Source organism: Gobius niger (assembly GCF_951799975.1).
Source record: "Gobius niger genome assembly, chromosome: 6".
Taxonomy (NCBI): domain Eukaryota; kingdom Metazoa; phylum Chordata; class Actinopteri; order Gobiiformes; family Gobiidae; genus Gobius; species Gobius niger.
In genome coordinates, this window is record NC_136857.1 from 21,508,364 (window position 1) to 21,526,785 (window position 18,422).

General features: G+C 42.2%; 2 protein-coding genes across 2 annotated transcripts; both read left to right on the top strand.

Moving 5' to 3' along the window:
- Positions 1–4,052, top strand: LOC306963899 (ADP-ribosylation factor-like protein 8A). Its single transcript, XM_079557661.1, has 7 exons — positions 1–406; positions 794–874; positions 984–1,057; positions 2,265–2,358; positions 2,650–2,717; positions 2,799–2,869; positions 3,393–4,052. The coding sequence occupies exons 1-7, from the start codon at positions 284–286 to the stop codon at positions 3,443–3,445; spliced, it is 564 nt and encodes a 187-aa protein (XP_079413787.1). The 5' UTR covers positions 1–283; the 3' UTR covers positions 3,446–4,052.
- Positions 4,053–6,284: 2,232 nt separating this feature from the next.
- LOC306963848 (suppressor of tumorigenicity 14 protein-like) lies at positions 6,285–18,422 on the top strand (the record flags this gene model as incomplete). Its single annotated transcript, XM_079557593.1, has 19 exons — positions 6,285–6,326; positions 7,691–7,841; positions 8,612–8,745; positions 9,512–9,582; positions 11,514–11,722; positions 11,813–11,848; positions 11,970–12,198; positions 12,934–13,070; positions 13,256–13,353; positions 13,426–13,529; positions 13,969–14,102; positions 14,338–14,442; positions 14,529–14,636; positions 14,820–14,936; positions 15,143–15,268; positions 15,491–15,671; positions 16,035–16,306; positions 16,576–16,712; positions 17,416–18,422. 19 exons carry the CDS (start codon positions 6,285–6,287, stop codon positions 17,575–17,577), a joined length of 2,553 nt encoding a protein of 850 aa, XP_079413719.1. The 3' UTR covers positions 17,578–18,422.

Sequence of the window (18,422 nt, forward strand, 5' to 3'; positions counted from 1 at the left end):
ATTGTGCCTGACTTGACAGCGCTAAAGGCTAACAGCTAATAAACATCATTCTGTCACCTCCCTCTCCTTTACAGCCGAAAAATACCCATATTTTTGACGAATCCCCTTTTTTCCCGTCGCGAAACGGTAACCCACAGTGTGCTTCTGGTGTTGGCAGTTTTCCCAGAGACTGTCAGCGTCGGGAAAGGCCGAATTTGAGAGGATTTTTGTTTTGGAGAAGTGAAAGGCGACGGGAGAGACATTGCAGCAGCAGTTAGCATCGGGAGCTAGGCGAAAACAAAAGATGATCGCGTTGATTAACAGGCTTCTGGACTGGTTCAAGGCGCTGTTCTGGAAGGAGGAGATGGAGCTGACGCTGGTGGGGCTGCAGTACTCCGGGAAGACCACCTTCGTGAACGTGATCGCGGTGCGTGGGGCTCGGTGTGCGGGGCAGAGGCAGGGCAGATGCGCCGCTGCAGCTGGAGCGGTCTTTGTGCTTCTGACGGAGCCTGGTTTGACCTCGCCTCTGGACCGGTCACGAGTTTAGACGAGGAAACATTAAGCTAAAAAACTAAATGGGGCGAATACCATAGAAATTAATGGACTGTTGAAACGGGGGGAATTTAAAACAACCCAAATCTAATCTCATTTATAATCTACCACGAAAGCGAATAGTTTCTTTTTACCTTTGCCTCCCTTTTAAAAATCGGACATGCAGCGATTTCCTCATAACTACACAATGAATAATACGAACATTCAGTTATTATTCATTATGTTTGTGGTATTTTCAACATGCCTCGTCTCTGTTTTCCAGTCGGGCCAGTTCAGTGAAGACATGATCCCCACAGTAGGCTTCAACATGAGGAAGATCACCAAAGGAAACGTCACCATCAAGGTTCACCCCCTTCTATCCACACAGTCTGACATCCAGTAATGCCATGACTTCACTCGATGATCGGTCTTTTAACGCCACTCCCTGCACTGCACGTGTGTCTGTGTTTTAGTTGTGGGACATCGGAGGCCAGCCCAGGTTCAGGTCCATGTGGGAGAGATACTGCCGAGGTGTCAGCGCCATCGTGTGAGTGTCTTCTTTTGTTTCTGTTTTGTTTTGTTAATGACACAAGGATATAATGATTGCTATGTAATAATGCAATAAGCAGGTCTGATGCATGAAACGGTAGATTAACCTTTATCCGGCTTGATTCACTATGGCTCTCCATCTGCAAACAAAGTGCTGATTGTTCTCATCTTGCAGGTGGCAACAATGTTATGGCGTATTAAGACTTGACTATAAAAAACAAGAGCAGACCTTTAAACAGTTTTGTCACCAGTGTAATGCCCACAATGTTGTCGATTTTCTGCAAGTCGTACATTAGTCCAGTGGTTCTCAACCTTTTGGAGCCGCGACCCCCATTAAAACAGTTCATTAGGATCGTGACCCCCGCCTGGGTCAGACCATGGGAAAAACAGGGACATTAACCTCTTAACTCCCGCCTGAACCGAGAGGATATTTTACCTCACATCATCAGATTTTTTTCCATCATTGTTTTGTTGGGTATTCAAGTCATTTTTGTAACTTTTTTGTCAATTTTTTGTCACATTTTTGTAATTTTTTTGTCAAATTTTGATCAATTTTTTGTAATTTTTTTGTCACATTTTTTTATTTATTTTTTGTCAATTTTTTTTATTTTTTCGTCAATTTTTTATCAAAACAATGGCTAAAATAAAATGAATCAAATTTAGAACAAATAATGGCACCCTAGTATAATAGCAACACCGTCATAATAATATTAAAATATACATTTTTATCTATATGCTTTGGTGACCCCCCCAATTTGTCTCGCGACCCCCTTGGGGGTCCCGACCCCCATGTTGAGAACCCCTGCATTAGTCCTTCGTTGTGGAGCTTTTAATTGTCGAGTTGGTTGAGTTGAGGACATTTCACTTCTTTCCGCAGAAGCTTCTTGGCTCTTGTGGTCCTCGTACTTTACTTTACAGCACAGTAATAATGGAAATGGCCTAATAACTAAAGATAATGAGGAATAATTTTGTTTCCATGTTACCAAGAAATATTCACAATGTCTCCTGGAAATGTACATTCTTTGTACCAGATTAGTTACATTTCCTGTTTCATTAAAATAATCACTATGCCTTTTTGGGACCATGCTTTTGCTATAAACTAAAGTTCTACCGACTTCCTCTCAACAACATGTTACCCCCCATGTTATTATTCAATGGATTTATACTTTATAGTCAATATTATGTTTGTTTCACGTTAAACACAGGTACATGGTGGATGCCGCTGATCCAGAGAAGATTGAAGCCTCAAAGAATGAACTCCACAACCTCCTGGACAAACCACAACTTCAAGGAATACCGGTACTTTCATTTTAGAAGTAAATAAGTGTGAACATTACTCAGGACTGTCAGTTTAAACTGGAAAATGTATATCTGCACAACCAAACAGAAAAGAAAAGGTTAGTCTAGAGCCTTGTTTTGGACACATACAGCATATCCTACACATCTTTATGGACTCTAAAGGAGCAGACAGGGCTTTCTTCATTTTCGGGATGAGAATAGGTCTTGACCCTATCCTCATCCTGAAAAAGAACATCAACATTTTTAGCTTTTGCTCTTGTCTGTTGTTAAAGTGCACTTTGTGTTTTGCAGGTCTTGGTTTTGGGGAATAAGAGGGACTTGCCTGGTGCTCTGGATGAGAAGGAGCTCATTGAAAGGATGTAAGATTTCTCTCTTTTTTTTTTTAATAAACTGCAGTTCTGTGATCGCCAATCAGAGGGTAATTCTGTTTCCTCTGTCAGGAACCTGTCTGCCATCCAGGACAGAGAGATCTGCTGCTACTCCATCTCCTGCAAAGAGAAAGATAATATTGGTAGGAGACACAAACTGACATTGACAGAATGCACCAAGAAATGTTACACTGTACACTTTCACTGTAACGTGTGGTTAAAATGCCATCAAATCAATATAACTTAACTGGATTTCACTCTACTATGAGTTAAAAGGATAACAATTTCTGGTTATCATTTTAATTTCCAGATTGCAGGGGACCTTTGTATGGAGATTTTCATTTATTTTGTCACTTATTGGTTGATTTCCTCCATTTTTCCCTGTCAACTTCAAATATACACTCAATTGCCGCCAGGTACTTAGTCATTACCGGGATTGTTGTTCAGATCTGTAGAAAACCACCTAAGTGTTGCCCCATCAGCAGGATGGCTCTAATGCCTACATTTTCCTATGAGGGAGTAACATGTATGTTTAACATCAGTACCATTACTACTACAACACGTATTACTGTTTGTGCTGTCACAAGTATAATCGGGTCAAAGATGTGTTGGCTGAGTAAAATAATCCCGTATCTGATCATCATCACCTTCTCTTTCTTTTCTCAGACATCACCCTGCAGTGGTTGATCCAACACTCCAGGACCAAGAGGACTTCATGAGACCCGCCTCCTTCATTCTACCCTCTGTTCCTTCTTGACCTCCACTAATATTGTCTTCCTTGGCTTTATGTCACAGTCACAGGCGCAAATTCACATGATCAAATTTTGTTTCAGTTCGTTTCTCATTATTTTTTACCAAATTTCAATATCCCATGACTCCAATATTAAGGCAAAATAAGTGGATGTGTTTGAACGGGCCTAGTAAAGGACATGTGTCTGTCTTCACTCGATAGACGATGGTTCCAGTGGCCTAAAAATCTGACCCACACAATCTCAAATATCATCAGGGTGACAATATTAATGGAGGGCACTGTACCACCCACCCTTTGTCCCTCCACCTTTCCTCGTCTCCCAGCTCCTCATTCCTTTTCTTTTGGCTAACCCTGGACTCCTCTGCACCCACACTGCTCTAGCTCCTTTTTTTTTGACAGTTTCAGTGTTATTAATGTTTTCATGAATCCATCCGGAAAGAGAAACTGGTCAGCCAGTTGCAATCAGGTGATGTTTTATCCTTTTTGGGGGCCTGTTGTTCGAAAGTTTATGGTAGAATTTAGTGAGCGAGCTTCAAAAGAGTAAAGCTGAAGACCTGGTTTGTGGTAATACCTCAAAGTTCGAGAGCATGAAGCCACAGGATCAATGTAGCGAGATCAATCAAAAAAAAAAAAAGGTCATGTTACAATTGTTCTCCCTCTGAAATTTATATCGGATTCTCCAACGATCATCAGTGTTTATCCAAATCAGGCAGGTTTTCCATGATGTTGCTGTCTCTGATTGGTTTGTTTCTCTAAAGCAGTGTCCATGCAGATGTGCTCCATGGCCCCCTCGCTTACCTCTTTTACTCGTGGATGTCTCCTTTTTATTGCACTGTTTTGTTTTTGTAAAATATTAATGATCAAATCCTAATAATGTTAATAAGAAGACTAACGGTCATGAATTTGCCCAGGCTTCATCCTGATTGACGCAGCGCCCCCTACAGCCCAGGCTAAATGGTGAACTGCAGGTGGCGCTGTTGGAAGAGATGTGGCTTTGTTTTAACGAAGTTTTTGTTTCTCTATAAAAAAAACAAAAAGATAATTTTCTATGATTTGTAATTTTTGTATATTTTTTGTTCGTTTTTTTTTAAGTTGAGGCTCGTCCTTCTCTCCTTCCCTCGCGGCACCTTTGTTCCAGCTCTTTGAATCTGTGTCTGTGCTCCCTTCCCTCCTCTGATCTCAGTTAATCATGTCTATAATAATATTGATGATAATAATAATATGAGAAGGAGGGAAGGACGTGTCTGATTAAAATGTCATGTTTTATTTAAATATTTTTGCTTTGTGTCAAGAAAAATAAAGCCGAACTGGATTAAAACTCTCAGACTGTTTTTTGTTTTTTGTTTTTGTCTTTTGGTTCTCAACAGGTGGTTCAGGGCCAAAACATATGTAAAAAAATAACTGACAGTGTTAAAGCTGCTGTACATATGGTAGAAGACTTGCATACAATTATCTTTCACCTGAGCTTTTTTTTTTTTTTTGCTGATACAAATACATTTAACTTTTTGTATGAATTGGTCAAAGCACAGAAATAATATTATCCATAAACAAGGTGAAAACACTTCCACAGTGAATATACTTACACAGTTCTATCAAGTTTTTGTATTAAATAATAAACATAATTTCACACATAGGCCTATAAATATAAAGGATTATAATCCCCATTACTAATGAGCCTTTGTTAGGAGTTTATTATAATCCTGTACTAAAACATATCAAAATGAATGTAAGTCTAAACACCAACAGGCTGATTACAAATTGCTTTATTATTAACCCCTTAACTCCCACCTGAACCGAGCACATATTCTCCAGTTTGGTTTTACCCCAGTCCAAAAGCTTCTGGAAAAAAGGTGTGAAAATAGCAACGAAACTGAGACAAAAACAATGATGGAAATGTGGGAAAAAAAGGAGAAAACATTGACAAAAAAGTGACGAAAAATGGACGAAAAATTGACAAAATGTGACAAAAAATATGACAAAAATATGACAAAAAAATTACAAAAATATGACAAAAAATATGACAAAAATGTGACAAAAAAATTACAAAAAATTGACAAAAAAATTACAAAAATATGACAAAAAAATGACAAAAATGTGACAAAAAAATTACAAAAAATTGACAAAAAAATTACAAAAATATGACAAAAATGTGACAAAAAATGACAAACATTTGATAAAAAATGACAAAAAAAGTGACAAAAAAGTTACAAATATGAGTTGAATACCCAACAAAAAAATTATGGAAAAAAAATCTGATGGCGTGAGGAGAAAGATCCTCTCGGTTCAGGCGGGAGTTAAGAGGTTAAAGCAAATACGTTACAAAATAATTATACGTTAATAAATACATTTTAAAAAGTTACGTTATTACGCCAGTCCTGTTATTAGGGCTAAGTCTTGAACCGGGAGACTATCTGCTTTGTCCTCCCTGTCAGACAGTGGCCCCGGGGACAGACTCCGCGCCTCCGCGATGCATGCTGGGAACTCAGGTGTGCCTCCCTGACCTCTTCCTTCTTCATTTGGTCTACCTGAAGTGTGTATTGCAGACGGAATACCGGCTGTGGACCTGCTGAAACCCACCTGGAAACCACAGGTCCACGTGGCCGAAGCCTCAGCGAGAGACGTCAAGGTGTACGAGAGGGATTTGTTTTGTTTTTTACGTTCTTTCTTTTATTCTTTTCCTTTCCCCCTTCCTGCCATGTTTTTGCTCTCGTGACTGTGAGGGAGAGACGGGACAGTGATGGAAAGCCAGAGGAATTGAAGATCTCTCCAGACTCTCCGGATCATTTTAAACTTTGACAGTAAATATAATGGACGCTCTGGACTCGGGGCAGAAGTTTAGTCCGAACCAGGTGAGTGGCCGCGACAGGTGCAGTGCGGAGAGTGACGTCGCAGCGCTATAGAGCTGAGAGAGAGACAGAAAGCCCAGAGAAGTTATGGTCTGGGTTTGTTTTTGTTGTACACATTGTACAGAAGGGGGTAAAATGCCTTTCAATAATAAGCTTGCCATATAGTAAGCCTATATGTCTAGCAAATAAGGACAGTAGAGTTGCTCACTTTAGTAGGGCACATATGGATCATGCAGTCCTTTAACTTTTTGATGCGATATTATTGCTATTATAAGAACATTGTTGTGTTTGTGTAACAGGACAGGAATAATCTATATATACATATCTTCACCCTAAGTCCATCCAGGTGGTGTCTGCTATTTATTTATTTATATATATAGCTATGGCAGCAGGGGCGGACTGGCCATATGTCCTGGCTCTAGGGCCACTGGTTTGGCCTCTCAATTTTCTCCTTAACCTCTAATCTTACGCTTTAACCGAGCTTTGCCCAAATCTAAAAGCTCAAAAGAAAAGCGCCAAAATAAGAAAAACAGAAACGAGGATTGAACACGGGACAAAAATGTGCCGTAAAAGCAACAAAAAATGTGACAAAAACGTGGCGTAAACATGACAAAAACCAACAAAAACATGACAAAAATCAACAACAAAAAAAGAGACAAAAACACAGCAACAAAGCAATGAAAAGACAAAGTCACAAAAGTAATGAAAAAAACAACAAAATCATGACAAAAAGTTGCAATCACTCTTGTAGGTCTTAGCTTTCAAATGAGGCGTTACACTGTTGCTCTCCAGTTCAGGAGCTTTTAGATTTGGGTAATGTCAATATGTATTAGTGCTGTGTGCATTTACGCTCATTTGGGCCACACTGGTCAGAGTCCAGGGCCGTTTTTAAGCCCCAGTCCGCCCCTGTGTAACAGAATGGATCACACAGTGTTACTACATGGTTATCACTCTATGATGAAAATATTAAGAGAAATGAACTACTATTACTACCAGGTACGCCGCTGTAATTATGCTGTAGTAAAACCTTAGGCGAAACTGTCCCAGGGCTGAAACTGATCCCATAGAAAATGAAAGAGAGAAACCAGAGACTCTAAACACTAACATGAAAGTCCACGTTAAGGGTGAGGGTAAAATTTCGCTCAGTCGTAGCGTCAGACTGAGACAGAAGAGACTCTAGCGAATGTCTGTGTGTTTACGGAACAACACTTAAAGCACAATGTCACCGTTTATTCATCAGGAGGGACATATAGTTGGCTTTAAGAGATCCAGAGGTCAACCCAATACCTCCCTCATACTCGGAGAGCGGCTGACTCACAGTAATGGAGGGTTTTGTTGACACTGTTGAATGTATGTGTTTGTTTCAGGGTCCAGAGTGGGACACTTTCCTCCAAGCAGGTGATGCCGCTGCAGTGGAGAAGCGCCCCGGTCGCAGAAAGCTGTGGCTCGGTCTTGGACTCACTTTGGGGGCGGTTCTTCTGGCCGGGCTCACAGCTGCCTTAGTCGTTAGATTTCATCGTAAGACTTCAACTTATCTAATTATCTAAGTATATGGTTGAAATCCGGTCTGGTACAACCTCAGGGCGAGCGATATAGCACCACGAGCTATAGTACTGATCATGAACACTTTTGTGGCCACTTTATATCGGCTTTTTCTGCGAGTTCCTGCTTCACTGGGATTGCATGAACCCGTCTCTCACTCACTCAGAGGATGCAGGAGGCTGGACAATAGGAGAAGTGATTAGAAAGTGGGGAAAGTTGACAACATGCGTCTGTGTTTAAGCATAGACCTGTATTACATAGAGAATGATGAATTGAGAGGAATTTGAAGATCTCTGTAGATTTTGCAGGCATATATCACAATACAGTTTTACACCATCTCATTACCCAACCATAGAACTATCAATGTTAACAAGAATGGAGACCCTGCATGTGTATGATCCCACTGTGCCTCATAGGGCTGGGCTGGGACGATGCACTTTTGATATTGAGTAAAACATCACCAACTTTAGGGCAAAATCATTTGGTTATCTTCTAGAACTGTGTTGAGTTTCAAAGTTTTGCAATACATGGTTTTCGATACAAAACACATATCACAACAAACTTTTCCCAGCTCTAGTGCCGACCTCCTAAGGCAAGAATAACCCATGTATTTATATATGAATGTGTGTAAGTGAGAGAGTGCAGAGTGTTGCAGTGTAACACATAAACATTGTACATTTGAGCAACTGGAAAAGTGTTATGAACAGAAAAGTTTTGTGATTTAGAGTGAGTCTCTCTCCCTTCAGACCACAATGAAGCCAAGGCCTCGCCCCGCGTTTACATCGGCTCCATGGAGATCAGGAACCAGGCCTTCACCCAGGACTACGAGTTGCCCGACAGCCAACGCTTCAGAGAGCTGTCCTCCCTGGTCCAACAGCAGGTCGGACCAACATTTCACTTATTTGAGTAAATACACGTCTTCTTACAGTGGGAAATCTCTGATGTTGTTTCCCTGGGTAAGACACATCCCCCACATTCCTCCAGTCAGTAAACGCTGTGCAAAATGTTCACTGTGGCCACCAGAGCTACTAAAAATAACAGAGAAAAAGAGGAACATTAATGACATGTGATTTTCATCGAGTGTAGCTCAGGAGGCTGTTTTACCGGACTAACAAACACGCTAATTCTCTACTTTGTAACTGTTTACTGAGCATGTCCACTCACTTTTACACTGATCACAAGTGGCACCTTGAATTCCACTTATATCAAACCATAAATACATGATGGATAGTAACATTTACAGCTTTAGCCTGAGCACATTTAGTTTTAAGAAACTGAAAGTTACAGAATGCAAACTGTCCTCATTTTCCCCCATCCTTATTACACAACACATGTGTGAAAAATTAACTTCTCTAAAACACACTCGGATTTTAGTGACGCACAAGGAAATTATTTGGTCAGTTCAGTTCCTCATTGTTGCAAAAACTGGCTGTGGCGTTGGCATGTTCTTCCTGACGTTTCCTCTAAGCGCTCCGTTTTTCACCAACATGTACAAAGGGGTCTCAACCGGACTTTCCTGGTTAGATAAATGAAAATAAATAAATGCAAAACACCAATAGAAAAGGCAAAGTATGGAAAAATATATGAATCAACCATATCGATGTTGAATCACTGAACTTGTTTTGTTGTTGTTGTTGTTTTCTTAGCTCAAAATCATATATAACAAGAACACGGTCTTGGCTGACTACTTCAAAAGATCCACAGTCCAAGCCTTCAGGTACAGTATCTGCACCATCTAAGCCTCTCCTTCTCACTTCATCTGCATCAAATGGCTGAAGACTGAGTGCATTTCTGAAGCAAATGTTTGTGGGTTGATTATTAGGGCTGCATTGTGACGTGTGCATTAATACATGCGTCAGTCGTTGAGTCAATTTGTGCTCATAAGACAGTTTAGTTTCTAGCGTTCAGTTGCCTGTAGCCTCTGCCTCCAGGTGATTGACAGGTGTGTGCATGTGTTTTCAAAGAAGTGAGAGAGACATGGGAGACTAAACCAGTTTAGTTCAGACCGAGACCAAGTCCAAGGGCAGGTCTAAGGAGTGTCTGGGTGTAGTCTAACTGGAACCTGTTCTGCTCCTGCACTTCATGCTGGTTGATATCTCGGCTTTGGCTCAGTTTCTCTCGTCATCAATATCAGCAATAACAAATAAGTAAATCAACAGCGACGCGATGTGTCACAAAAGTACAAGATAATTATCATACTAGTTACAGACATTACAATGGACTCTTTCTTTTCCACCTTTTCATATTTCAAAGTGATTATTTTTGACTACATTTATGTTTTAAAAGACTTGAGGACAGTCTATATTTGTGTAGATATTTGTGTATTTGACGCAGCGGCTGGGTGAGTGGTCAGCATGGCACCATTACTTTCCATCACAGTGGCCTCTGCAAGGCTCTAGGATCAATTGTTTTGTAGGTTTCCTGGTGAGAGGCTCCGTCTGCAGAGAAAACCTTCCAAACAACAGTGGTGCAGATGGTAGAGCGTGTCGTCTCATGATCGGAAGGTCGGGGGTTCGAATCCCACCTCCTGAAAGTGCACACTGTCGTTGTGTCCTTGGGCAAGACACTTCACCCACATTGCCCCCAGTGTCTGCGTACATTGGTGTATGAATGAGAGTATGAATGGGTGAGTGGATCCTTGCTGTAAAGCGCTTTGAGTGCCAGATGTAGGTGGAAAAGCGCTATATAAGCTGAGACCATCCTGGAGCGTCTTAGAGACCACTGTGATGGAAAGTAAAGGTGCCATGATGACCAGTCATACAACCGCTGGGTCACTACAAGATCAAATACGCACAAATATCAACATTTTTTCCCACATAAGAAGTTGTATAATGCACCTTTATTAACATACTAACACATGTGTCTAGAAAAGGAAGGATTTTTAAACTTGCTAAATGTGCTGCATGTGATGCTCAGGCCTTAGTTTGCGAATTTCTGGTCTGAGATAGAAACCCAGATAACTTATTACTTATTATAAAATGCAGCTATACAATACGCCACCATCAGGTCCAAGGCTGCTTCTATCTGCTGCAGCGAAAAGGCAGGTGGTTCCTATTGAAGGCAATGTCAACAATAGCAACTGGCAAACATGCAAATCTGCACAGGGAAGATTGTGCCGCAACAGGATCATATGTTTGGAAGGTGTCCAGAGAGAGAAACTTTATGGAAGTTTTAAGTTTAGTCTAGTTTATGTATTTGACCGCGTCCAAAGCACATTCACAAAGATCAGTTTGAATCAGGGGGACATGTCTGACTTGAAAGCAGCCCATTTCCTCTTCTCTGCTACATAGTCCATACATATTACATATTCCACTGACGCATGGCCACACCTGAAAAAGCTGAGTTTCCAAAAGCCATTCTGCATTTGAGGCTGCTGCACTCCCCTCCAACACTTGACAACAGTGGCTCGAGATATTGCTCCAGAGTTGAGAGTTAAATACCATGCGTGCGGAAGAGGGGAACAGACTTCTATGCAGGATTAATGAAGCAAAACACCACTTCTTGTATGTTTTGATGACAATATAACATTATAACTTGACAAAAAGCTCTAAACATTGATTTTGGATGCGTTACTCAGTGAGACGCCAGTAGTTTCTCACTGCGGTTGGCTTTCATTTCCCTCCAAACCCTGCTATTTTCATTTTGCAGTGAGTCCAGTGGGAACAGTGTTGTGGCCTATTACCAGTCTGAGTTTTCCGCCCCCGAATCTCAGTATGAATCATTGGACGAGGCCATGCAGTCCCTGCAGGAAGATCCTTCAGGGAAACCACAGGAAAGGGGGACTGGGGTCAAAGGTCAGTCACGAGTGCTCATCCCCCCAAAGAACGCACTGCAAGTCAACCAGGTCATCTCTGGAGGTATACACACACATTTACATATCCTGACTTTGAAATGGAGAATGATGCACATAGGTTCTTAACAGACTTTATTGTTGTTTGTTTTGACAGCTATTGATCCTCGTATGAGCAGGAACTCTTTATTTGGTGAGTAAAAAAGATTAACATTAACCTTTAAACATTAGGCTGCATCGGAGGAACAAAATAGGAACCCTTTTCCCACCATTTAGGCTGCATCTGAACCTCTCTGTTTCCCTTACATCTCCAGTGAAGAAGTCCTTCACGCTGCATGCGAAAAATGGGGGGGTAGTGGAGTCTCCCGGTTTTCCCAATAGTCCGTACCCTCCCAATGTGTTTGTCCAGTGGAGACTCAAGGCCGAACCAGGATTCAGAGTCAATCTGGACTTCCACACGCTAAACCTGGAGGACAACTGCGAGCAAGACTTTATCAGACTCTACGACTCTTTAGTCCCTATTGAAAACCGACTCATCACAGAGTAAGAACATTCAGAATTATTGCCCAAAATAACCGCACAGATTTCTTATTTGGATGTGACCTGGTGCAATTAGATATTCCAGTGCTAAATTAGTATTGTGCACAGAGTCAGATGTCTTTGGCTCTGCTCTTCTATGTTTTGAATGTGGATAATGTGTTTCCTTGATGTTGAGTGATTTTAACCTCTTAACCCCCACCTGAACCGAGCACGTTTTCTCCAGTTTGGCTTTACCCAAATCTTAAAGCTTCTTGAAAAAACCCAGTCAAAATAGCAAGGAAAACAAGGATGACAACGCAACAAAATTGTGGCAAAAGACTTGCCTGAAAAGCAGCAATAACACAATAAAAAAGCAACAAAAAACATGACTTAAGAGCAAGAAAAAGCCACAAAAGAGCGACAAAAATCATGAACAAAACATGACCAAAATGCAACAAAAAAGTGCCATAAAAGCAATGAAAAAAATGATGAAAAGCGACAAAAACATGACAAAAAAGCTATAAAAAAAGAGGCAAAAAACGCTCCAGAAATGTGGTTAAAAACGTGGCGATTGCGCACGGATCAGTTTTGTAGGTCTTAGCTTTCAAATGAGGCGTTGCACTGGCCAAGCTCTCCAGTCGAGAAGCTTTAAGATTTGGGTAAAGCCGAACCCGGAGAAAATGGGCTTTGTTAAAATGGGCAGTTAGAGGTTAAAACAAAAAGATGATCTTCTAATGAACTTCCTTTCTTTTCTTCCAGGCAGTGTGGTTATCCTCACCATTCTCTCTCCTACCTTTCAACTGAAAATGTAATGCTGCTGACGCTGGTTACAAACGCTGAGATAAATTTCCCTGGATTCAGAGCCAACTACTCCCAGATTAAAATAAATAACAATGGTACCGCATTTGTTCAATTTGCTCGATATGTATTTTCAAAGTGAAGACAGTTGAATCTGAATATGACGTGTCTATTAGGAAGTGTAAACTATGCGCAGTTTGGGTTCAGGTTCATAGAGATTTATTGTGAAGTATCTGTTTATCGCAGTAGTCGTGGTCACTCTTTTGTGTGTGTTTTTGTGCAGAGTGTGGAGGTTTGTTGACCACGGGGAAAGGTGTGTTCTCCTCTCCGTTCTTTCCCTCCAACTACCCCCCTCAGATCAACTGTGTCTGGAACATACAGGTCAGTCCACATCACAACACACAGAGAGTAAGGCTGGACAGGAAACAATGACCCTAACGTGGACTCTTTCAGACGTCGGAGGATAAGTTCATCAAAATCCAGTTCAAGAAGTTCTCTGTGGGTCCGGACACAGACCCTGACTGTTCACAGGACTACGTGAAGGTCGACGACAAGAAGTAGGACTAAATCACCTTTAAAAAACTTAGTGAAAAAAGCGTATGAATAGCGGCAAGAGGATGAAAACACAACAAACACAGCCACAAAAGAGCAACAAAAAAGCTGTAATTTACCGTATTTTGTGATTCGCTCCGGAGTATAAGTCGCACTTGCCAAAAAATGTATAATGAAGAAGAAAAAAACATATATAAGTTGCATACACGGTTATATATTTTGATTTATATGTCGCACCCGAGTATAAGTCGCACTCCCAGTCAAACTCTGAAAAAAGTGCGACTTATAGTCCGTAAAATACGGTAAATGTGTAGTCTGCGAAAGGGATTTATTTAAAAATCTATGGCTAAAGGACACATGATTTCACACTGGAGAGAAACAATTCAAATGTGTATTGTGTGGAAAGGGTTTTATACTAAAGATGCTTTATTTTATTTTTTTCAGATTATGTGGCAGTAACCTGAAGGCCTCAGTGCTAACTCTCCGCAGCTCTCGTGTCTCTGTGATGTTTCACTCAGATTCTTCGAATGTGAACCAGGGATTCAACGCTGAGTATGAGGCTTATGTCCCGACTGACCGTGAGTCCATACATTACACAATTACAACAAACACTAACTGGGTAGACTGAACCTCCGACCGCCTCTCACACTAACTCACAGACAGTTCTCAATGTCACTGTATTTTATTATTCACTTTTATTACAGTTTAATGTAGTAACCATTCATGGCACAATACATTCTCCTCGATTGTGTGCAGCTCATCTATACTTGCACAAACATACTTCCATAATCGATGTGTTTGTGTCTGTTCCAGCGTGCCCCAAGCAGTTCCAGTGCTCCAATAACCTCTGTGTGAACCTGAAACTGAAATGTGACGGCTATGACGACTGTGGAGACGGCAGCGACGAAGTGAACTGCCGTACGTCCGCTAAAATGCACAAGATGCCTCCGCCCTCTCCCCGGACACCTCCTTCTTACTCAGATGTATTGTTTCGTGGGTTACAGAATGCAGTGAGTCTCAGCTCAGGTGCAAGAATAGTAAATGCAAACCGAAGTTCTGGGAGTGTGACGGATCTGATGACTGCGGAGACAACACAGACGAGGAGAACTGTGGTGAGAGTCATTCGCACTGTATATAAAAGTGTTTCCAACCAACATCGTTTTTGTTAATCTTATATGCGATGAACTTTTCACGCGATGAACTCAAACCTTCTTCACTTACTAATGGTTTGGTTTTGACATACTCTACATTTAATCCGGCTTAAGCCCTGTTTCTTTTGTTTCAATTGTTCGCAGAGAAGTGTAAAGTGGGAGAGTTCTTGTGCTCCAACGGTCGCTGTGTCTCCGAGAAACTCGAGTGCAATGGGAAAGACGAGTGTGGAGACGGGTCTGACGAAGCTCAGTGTGAAGAATGTGAGTCCAACCCTCAACATCCGACATCGACTTACACATGACTGTTTCTGTTCGTATTTAGATCTTGTCTGGCTCAGAGTTTAAACGTTTAGCATTTGCTCACCAAAAAAGAGCATGGTTTGCGGACATGTCTTACTCACACATGCTTTTGCAACTATGCTCCGGTCCTTTCTTTTGCGTTTTTATATGTTGCTCGTCTTTCACAGCCCTGCTCCTGGAGTCATGCTCGCAGTTCTCGTTCCGTTGTTCCGATGGTCGCTGTGTGAGTCGCTCCAACCCTGAGTGTGACGGAGCGAGAGACTGTCAAGACGGATCGGACGAGGAAAACTGTGGTAAGTCATGATGGTTCGTGTCCTATCGGAGCAGTGTCAACTATTTCATGAGAGAGAATTGGCCGATTAGAGAGGAGATAGAGCTGGCACTGTGAAAGGAAAGTGAAAAGATTGCATTGCATTTGTGATAAGACGTTGGGTCTGTAGTACATGCTGTCGTAGTAGTTGTAGTAGTGGTTAGTTACAGTGTACAGCAGTCGTGTAATTCATGTGTGCTTCCAGAGTGCGGCTCGCGTCCATACGTCTCCTCCAGGATTGTGGGCGGGGTTGCGGCGCGTGTGGGGGAGTGGCCGTGGCAGGTGAGTCTGCACCTGAAGAACCAACACGTCTGTGGAGCCTCGGTCCTGAACCGGCGCTGGATCCTGACCGCAGCCCACTGTGTGCACGACAGCGCCACCAACAGGTCAGTGAGACGGCAGTACTACAGCGCTACCAACAGCAGAAAGCAGACCAACTACTGCATCGTACCCAAGTGTGACTCCTGGGCCCGTAAACCTAAGCACAACTGAATGCCAGAGGAAGTTCAGTCATTATAATGCAGCACACCATTTTCCTCCACTGGGATTTTACACTCGGATACAACAGCAAAAAGCCTTAAGGAGAATGTGGCCTTGTGGAGGTTTCTGACTCATGTTGACTTAAAATGTTAGGGTAAATAACATTTGAAATTGTGTATCAGTAAAGCTATCATGTAATAACAAACAAATCCTTCTGTAAAATCTCACCTCCACACACCTCACACCTCCACTGAACCCGCCCCTCACAGGTTCACCTCAGCAGACCAGTGGGACGTGCAGCTTGGCCTTCACACTCAGGGCAGCTCAAACGAGTGGACGGTCCAGCGCAAAGTGAAGAGGATCCTGGCACACCCCCAGTACAACCCCGTGAACTACGACAGCGACCTGGCCCTGATGGAGCTGGACAAAGAGGTGGTCCTGAACCAGAACGTGTGGCCCATCTGCCTCCCCGCGAAGACCCACCGCTTCGTCTCCGGCACCGAGGCCTGGATCACCGGCTGGGGGACAACGAGGGAGGGAGGTGAGAGCTACTCCAAAGATATAGGCCAAGCACCGCAGCATTTCATGTCTGAGAACTAATGTTTGCTTATGGAAATTGGAAAAAGTAAAACAAGAGAAGCTTTATATTTGCAAGAAATACTTTTGACATCAGCAGATTACAGACGTGCCAGATTTGAAAAACACAACTCCTGGTATTAGAGACCAACATTATAAGATGGTTAAAAGCCCAGAAAGTCCATTTAACCAGATGCAACCTATTTCTTAACTAGTCGTCTGTGCTGCGTTCAGGTTCCACCTCAATGACGCTGCAGAAGGCCTCAGTTCGTTTGGTGAACTCCACCGTGTGCAAGGCTCTAATGGGCAGCGACGTGACGGAGCGGATGATGTGCGCAGGAGTCCTGCAGGGGGGCACCGACGCTTGTCAGGTGAGGGTTTTATATCAAGTCTAAAAAATGACACTTGTGTGGGGACCAGGGACGTGCCGATCCAGCACTTCATGCTGGCCGATACCGATCCAATACGGTCTTTTTTTATTATTATATTTGAGTGTAATACATGATATATATATCATTATATATTATAGTCTATGGATAGACAGAAATTCCACCAGTTGGCTTTTTTTTAATAAACATGCAAGAGGTTTTGGCTTTAGCTTTGAATTTTATATTAGAACGTTTTTCAGAAGCTGGTGTTAGCGATAGTAGACAAATGAATTTCTCTCCCCCTGTGTGATGTGGATGTTGTTCTATTATGATTTATTGTACAGTTTCTTTGAATTTATTTTGGCAGCCATCTGCATTCTGTTTCAAAATGTGTCTTGTTAGCCCATGAGGGCTGGGCACAGACACAATAATACAAATAAATAAATAACAAATCAGTAGCCTAGCTTAGCGATAGCATGAAGGCGTGAATCTGTGGTCCTGGATCTGCAGTCGCTGTAGATCCAGGACCACAGATTCACGACCGTCTTTTGTGGCGGACCCAATCTGGTCATCAGATCCGATCCAATACTCACAAAATGCCTGGATTGGCTACCAACACCGATGCTGATATCAGATGGGTACATCCCTAGTGGGGACTGTGGTCAGGTCTGAGCCTGGTCTAACCTTGTTCTGTCATGGTCCTCAGGGGGACTCCGGGGGCCCTCTGTCGGTGCAGGAGAGCAGCGGGAGGGCCTTTCTCGCGGGTCTGGTGAGCTGGGGAGACGGCTGTGGTCAGAGGAACAAACCTGGAATCTACACCAGAGTCACAAAGTTCAGAGACTGGATCAGGACTAACACTGGAATCTGAACCTGAACCGGCAATAAACCAGGACTGATTCAGCGGATGCACTGAATGAATTGAGGGCAATAACTCAACTGGCCATTTTTACTGACAATGTTGTGAATCTGCTGGAACACAAACCATTTTTACCTATATTTAAATAATGAAAATCTCTATTTTACCTCAGGATATGTTGAACCAAATGATGTAATTATGCAAATTATGTTTACACTAATTGATCAAAGCTAAACATTTTGAAATATATTGTAAATACTATATCGTCCTATTTATTTATATGTAAATTCATCAATACTGGGCCAGTTCATGGGGCCCTTGACTGTTTGAGGCCCCAAGCCTTATGGCAACCTGCACCTCTGCCCCTGGTGTGGCCACAGTGCAGCGTCGCTCACGGTGACGCTTAGGGAGTTTGTGTGTTTACTCAGGCACATGAAGATTCAAGGGAACATTGATGGTAACTGAGTGAACCTGGTCTCGACCCGTTGGACTTTGGGATTCAAGTTTGTACTGGGCAACCTCGTGGGTGTAATGAGTATCTGGTGTTTTCTTATCACGTCTTTATGGATAATCTGCATTGGGGACACGAAATAAAAGAGGTGAAGAATTTGTGCAGTTGGCGAAGTTTCTTGTGCGTTTTGCCAATGCCACCAACAGGGCAACTCCTCTCCTCAGTCACCGCCTCACCACGTCGAGGGATGTAAGTTTTACTTTAGTTTGGGCTAGTTCGCCCTCTTAAGACGAGACACTGCAGGTGAATATGGGGGGGAAATGAGTGAGATCAAGATCACTGTCGTTTTGTTTAATTAAACATTTTCAGCGACCAAATCTAGTTAATGAGCGGAGCCAAGTTTAAA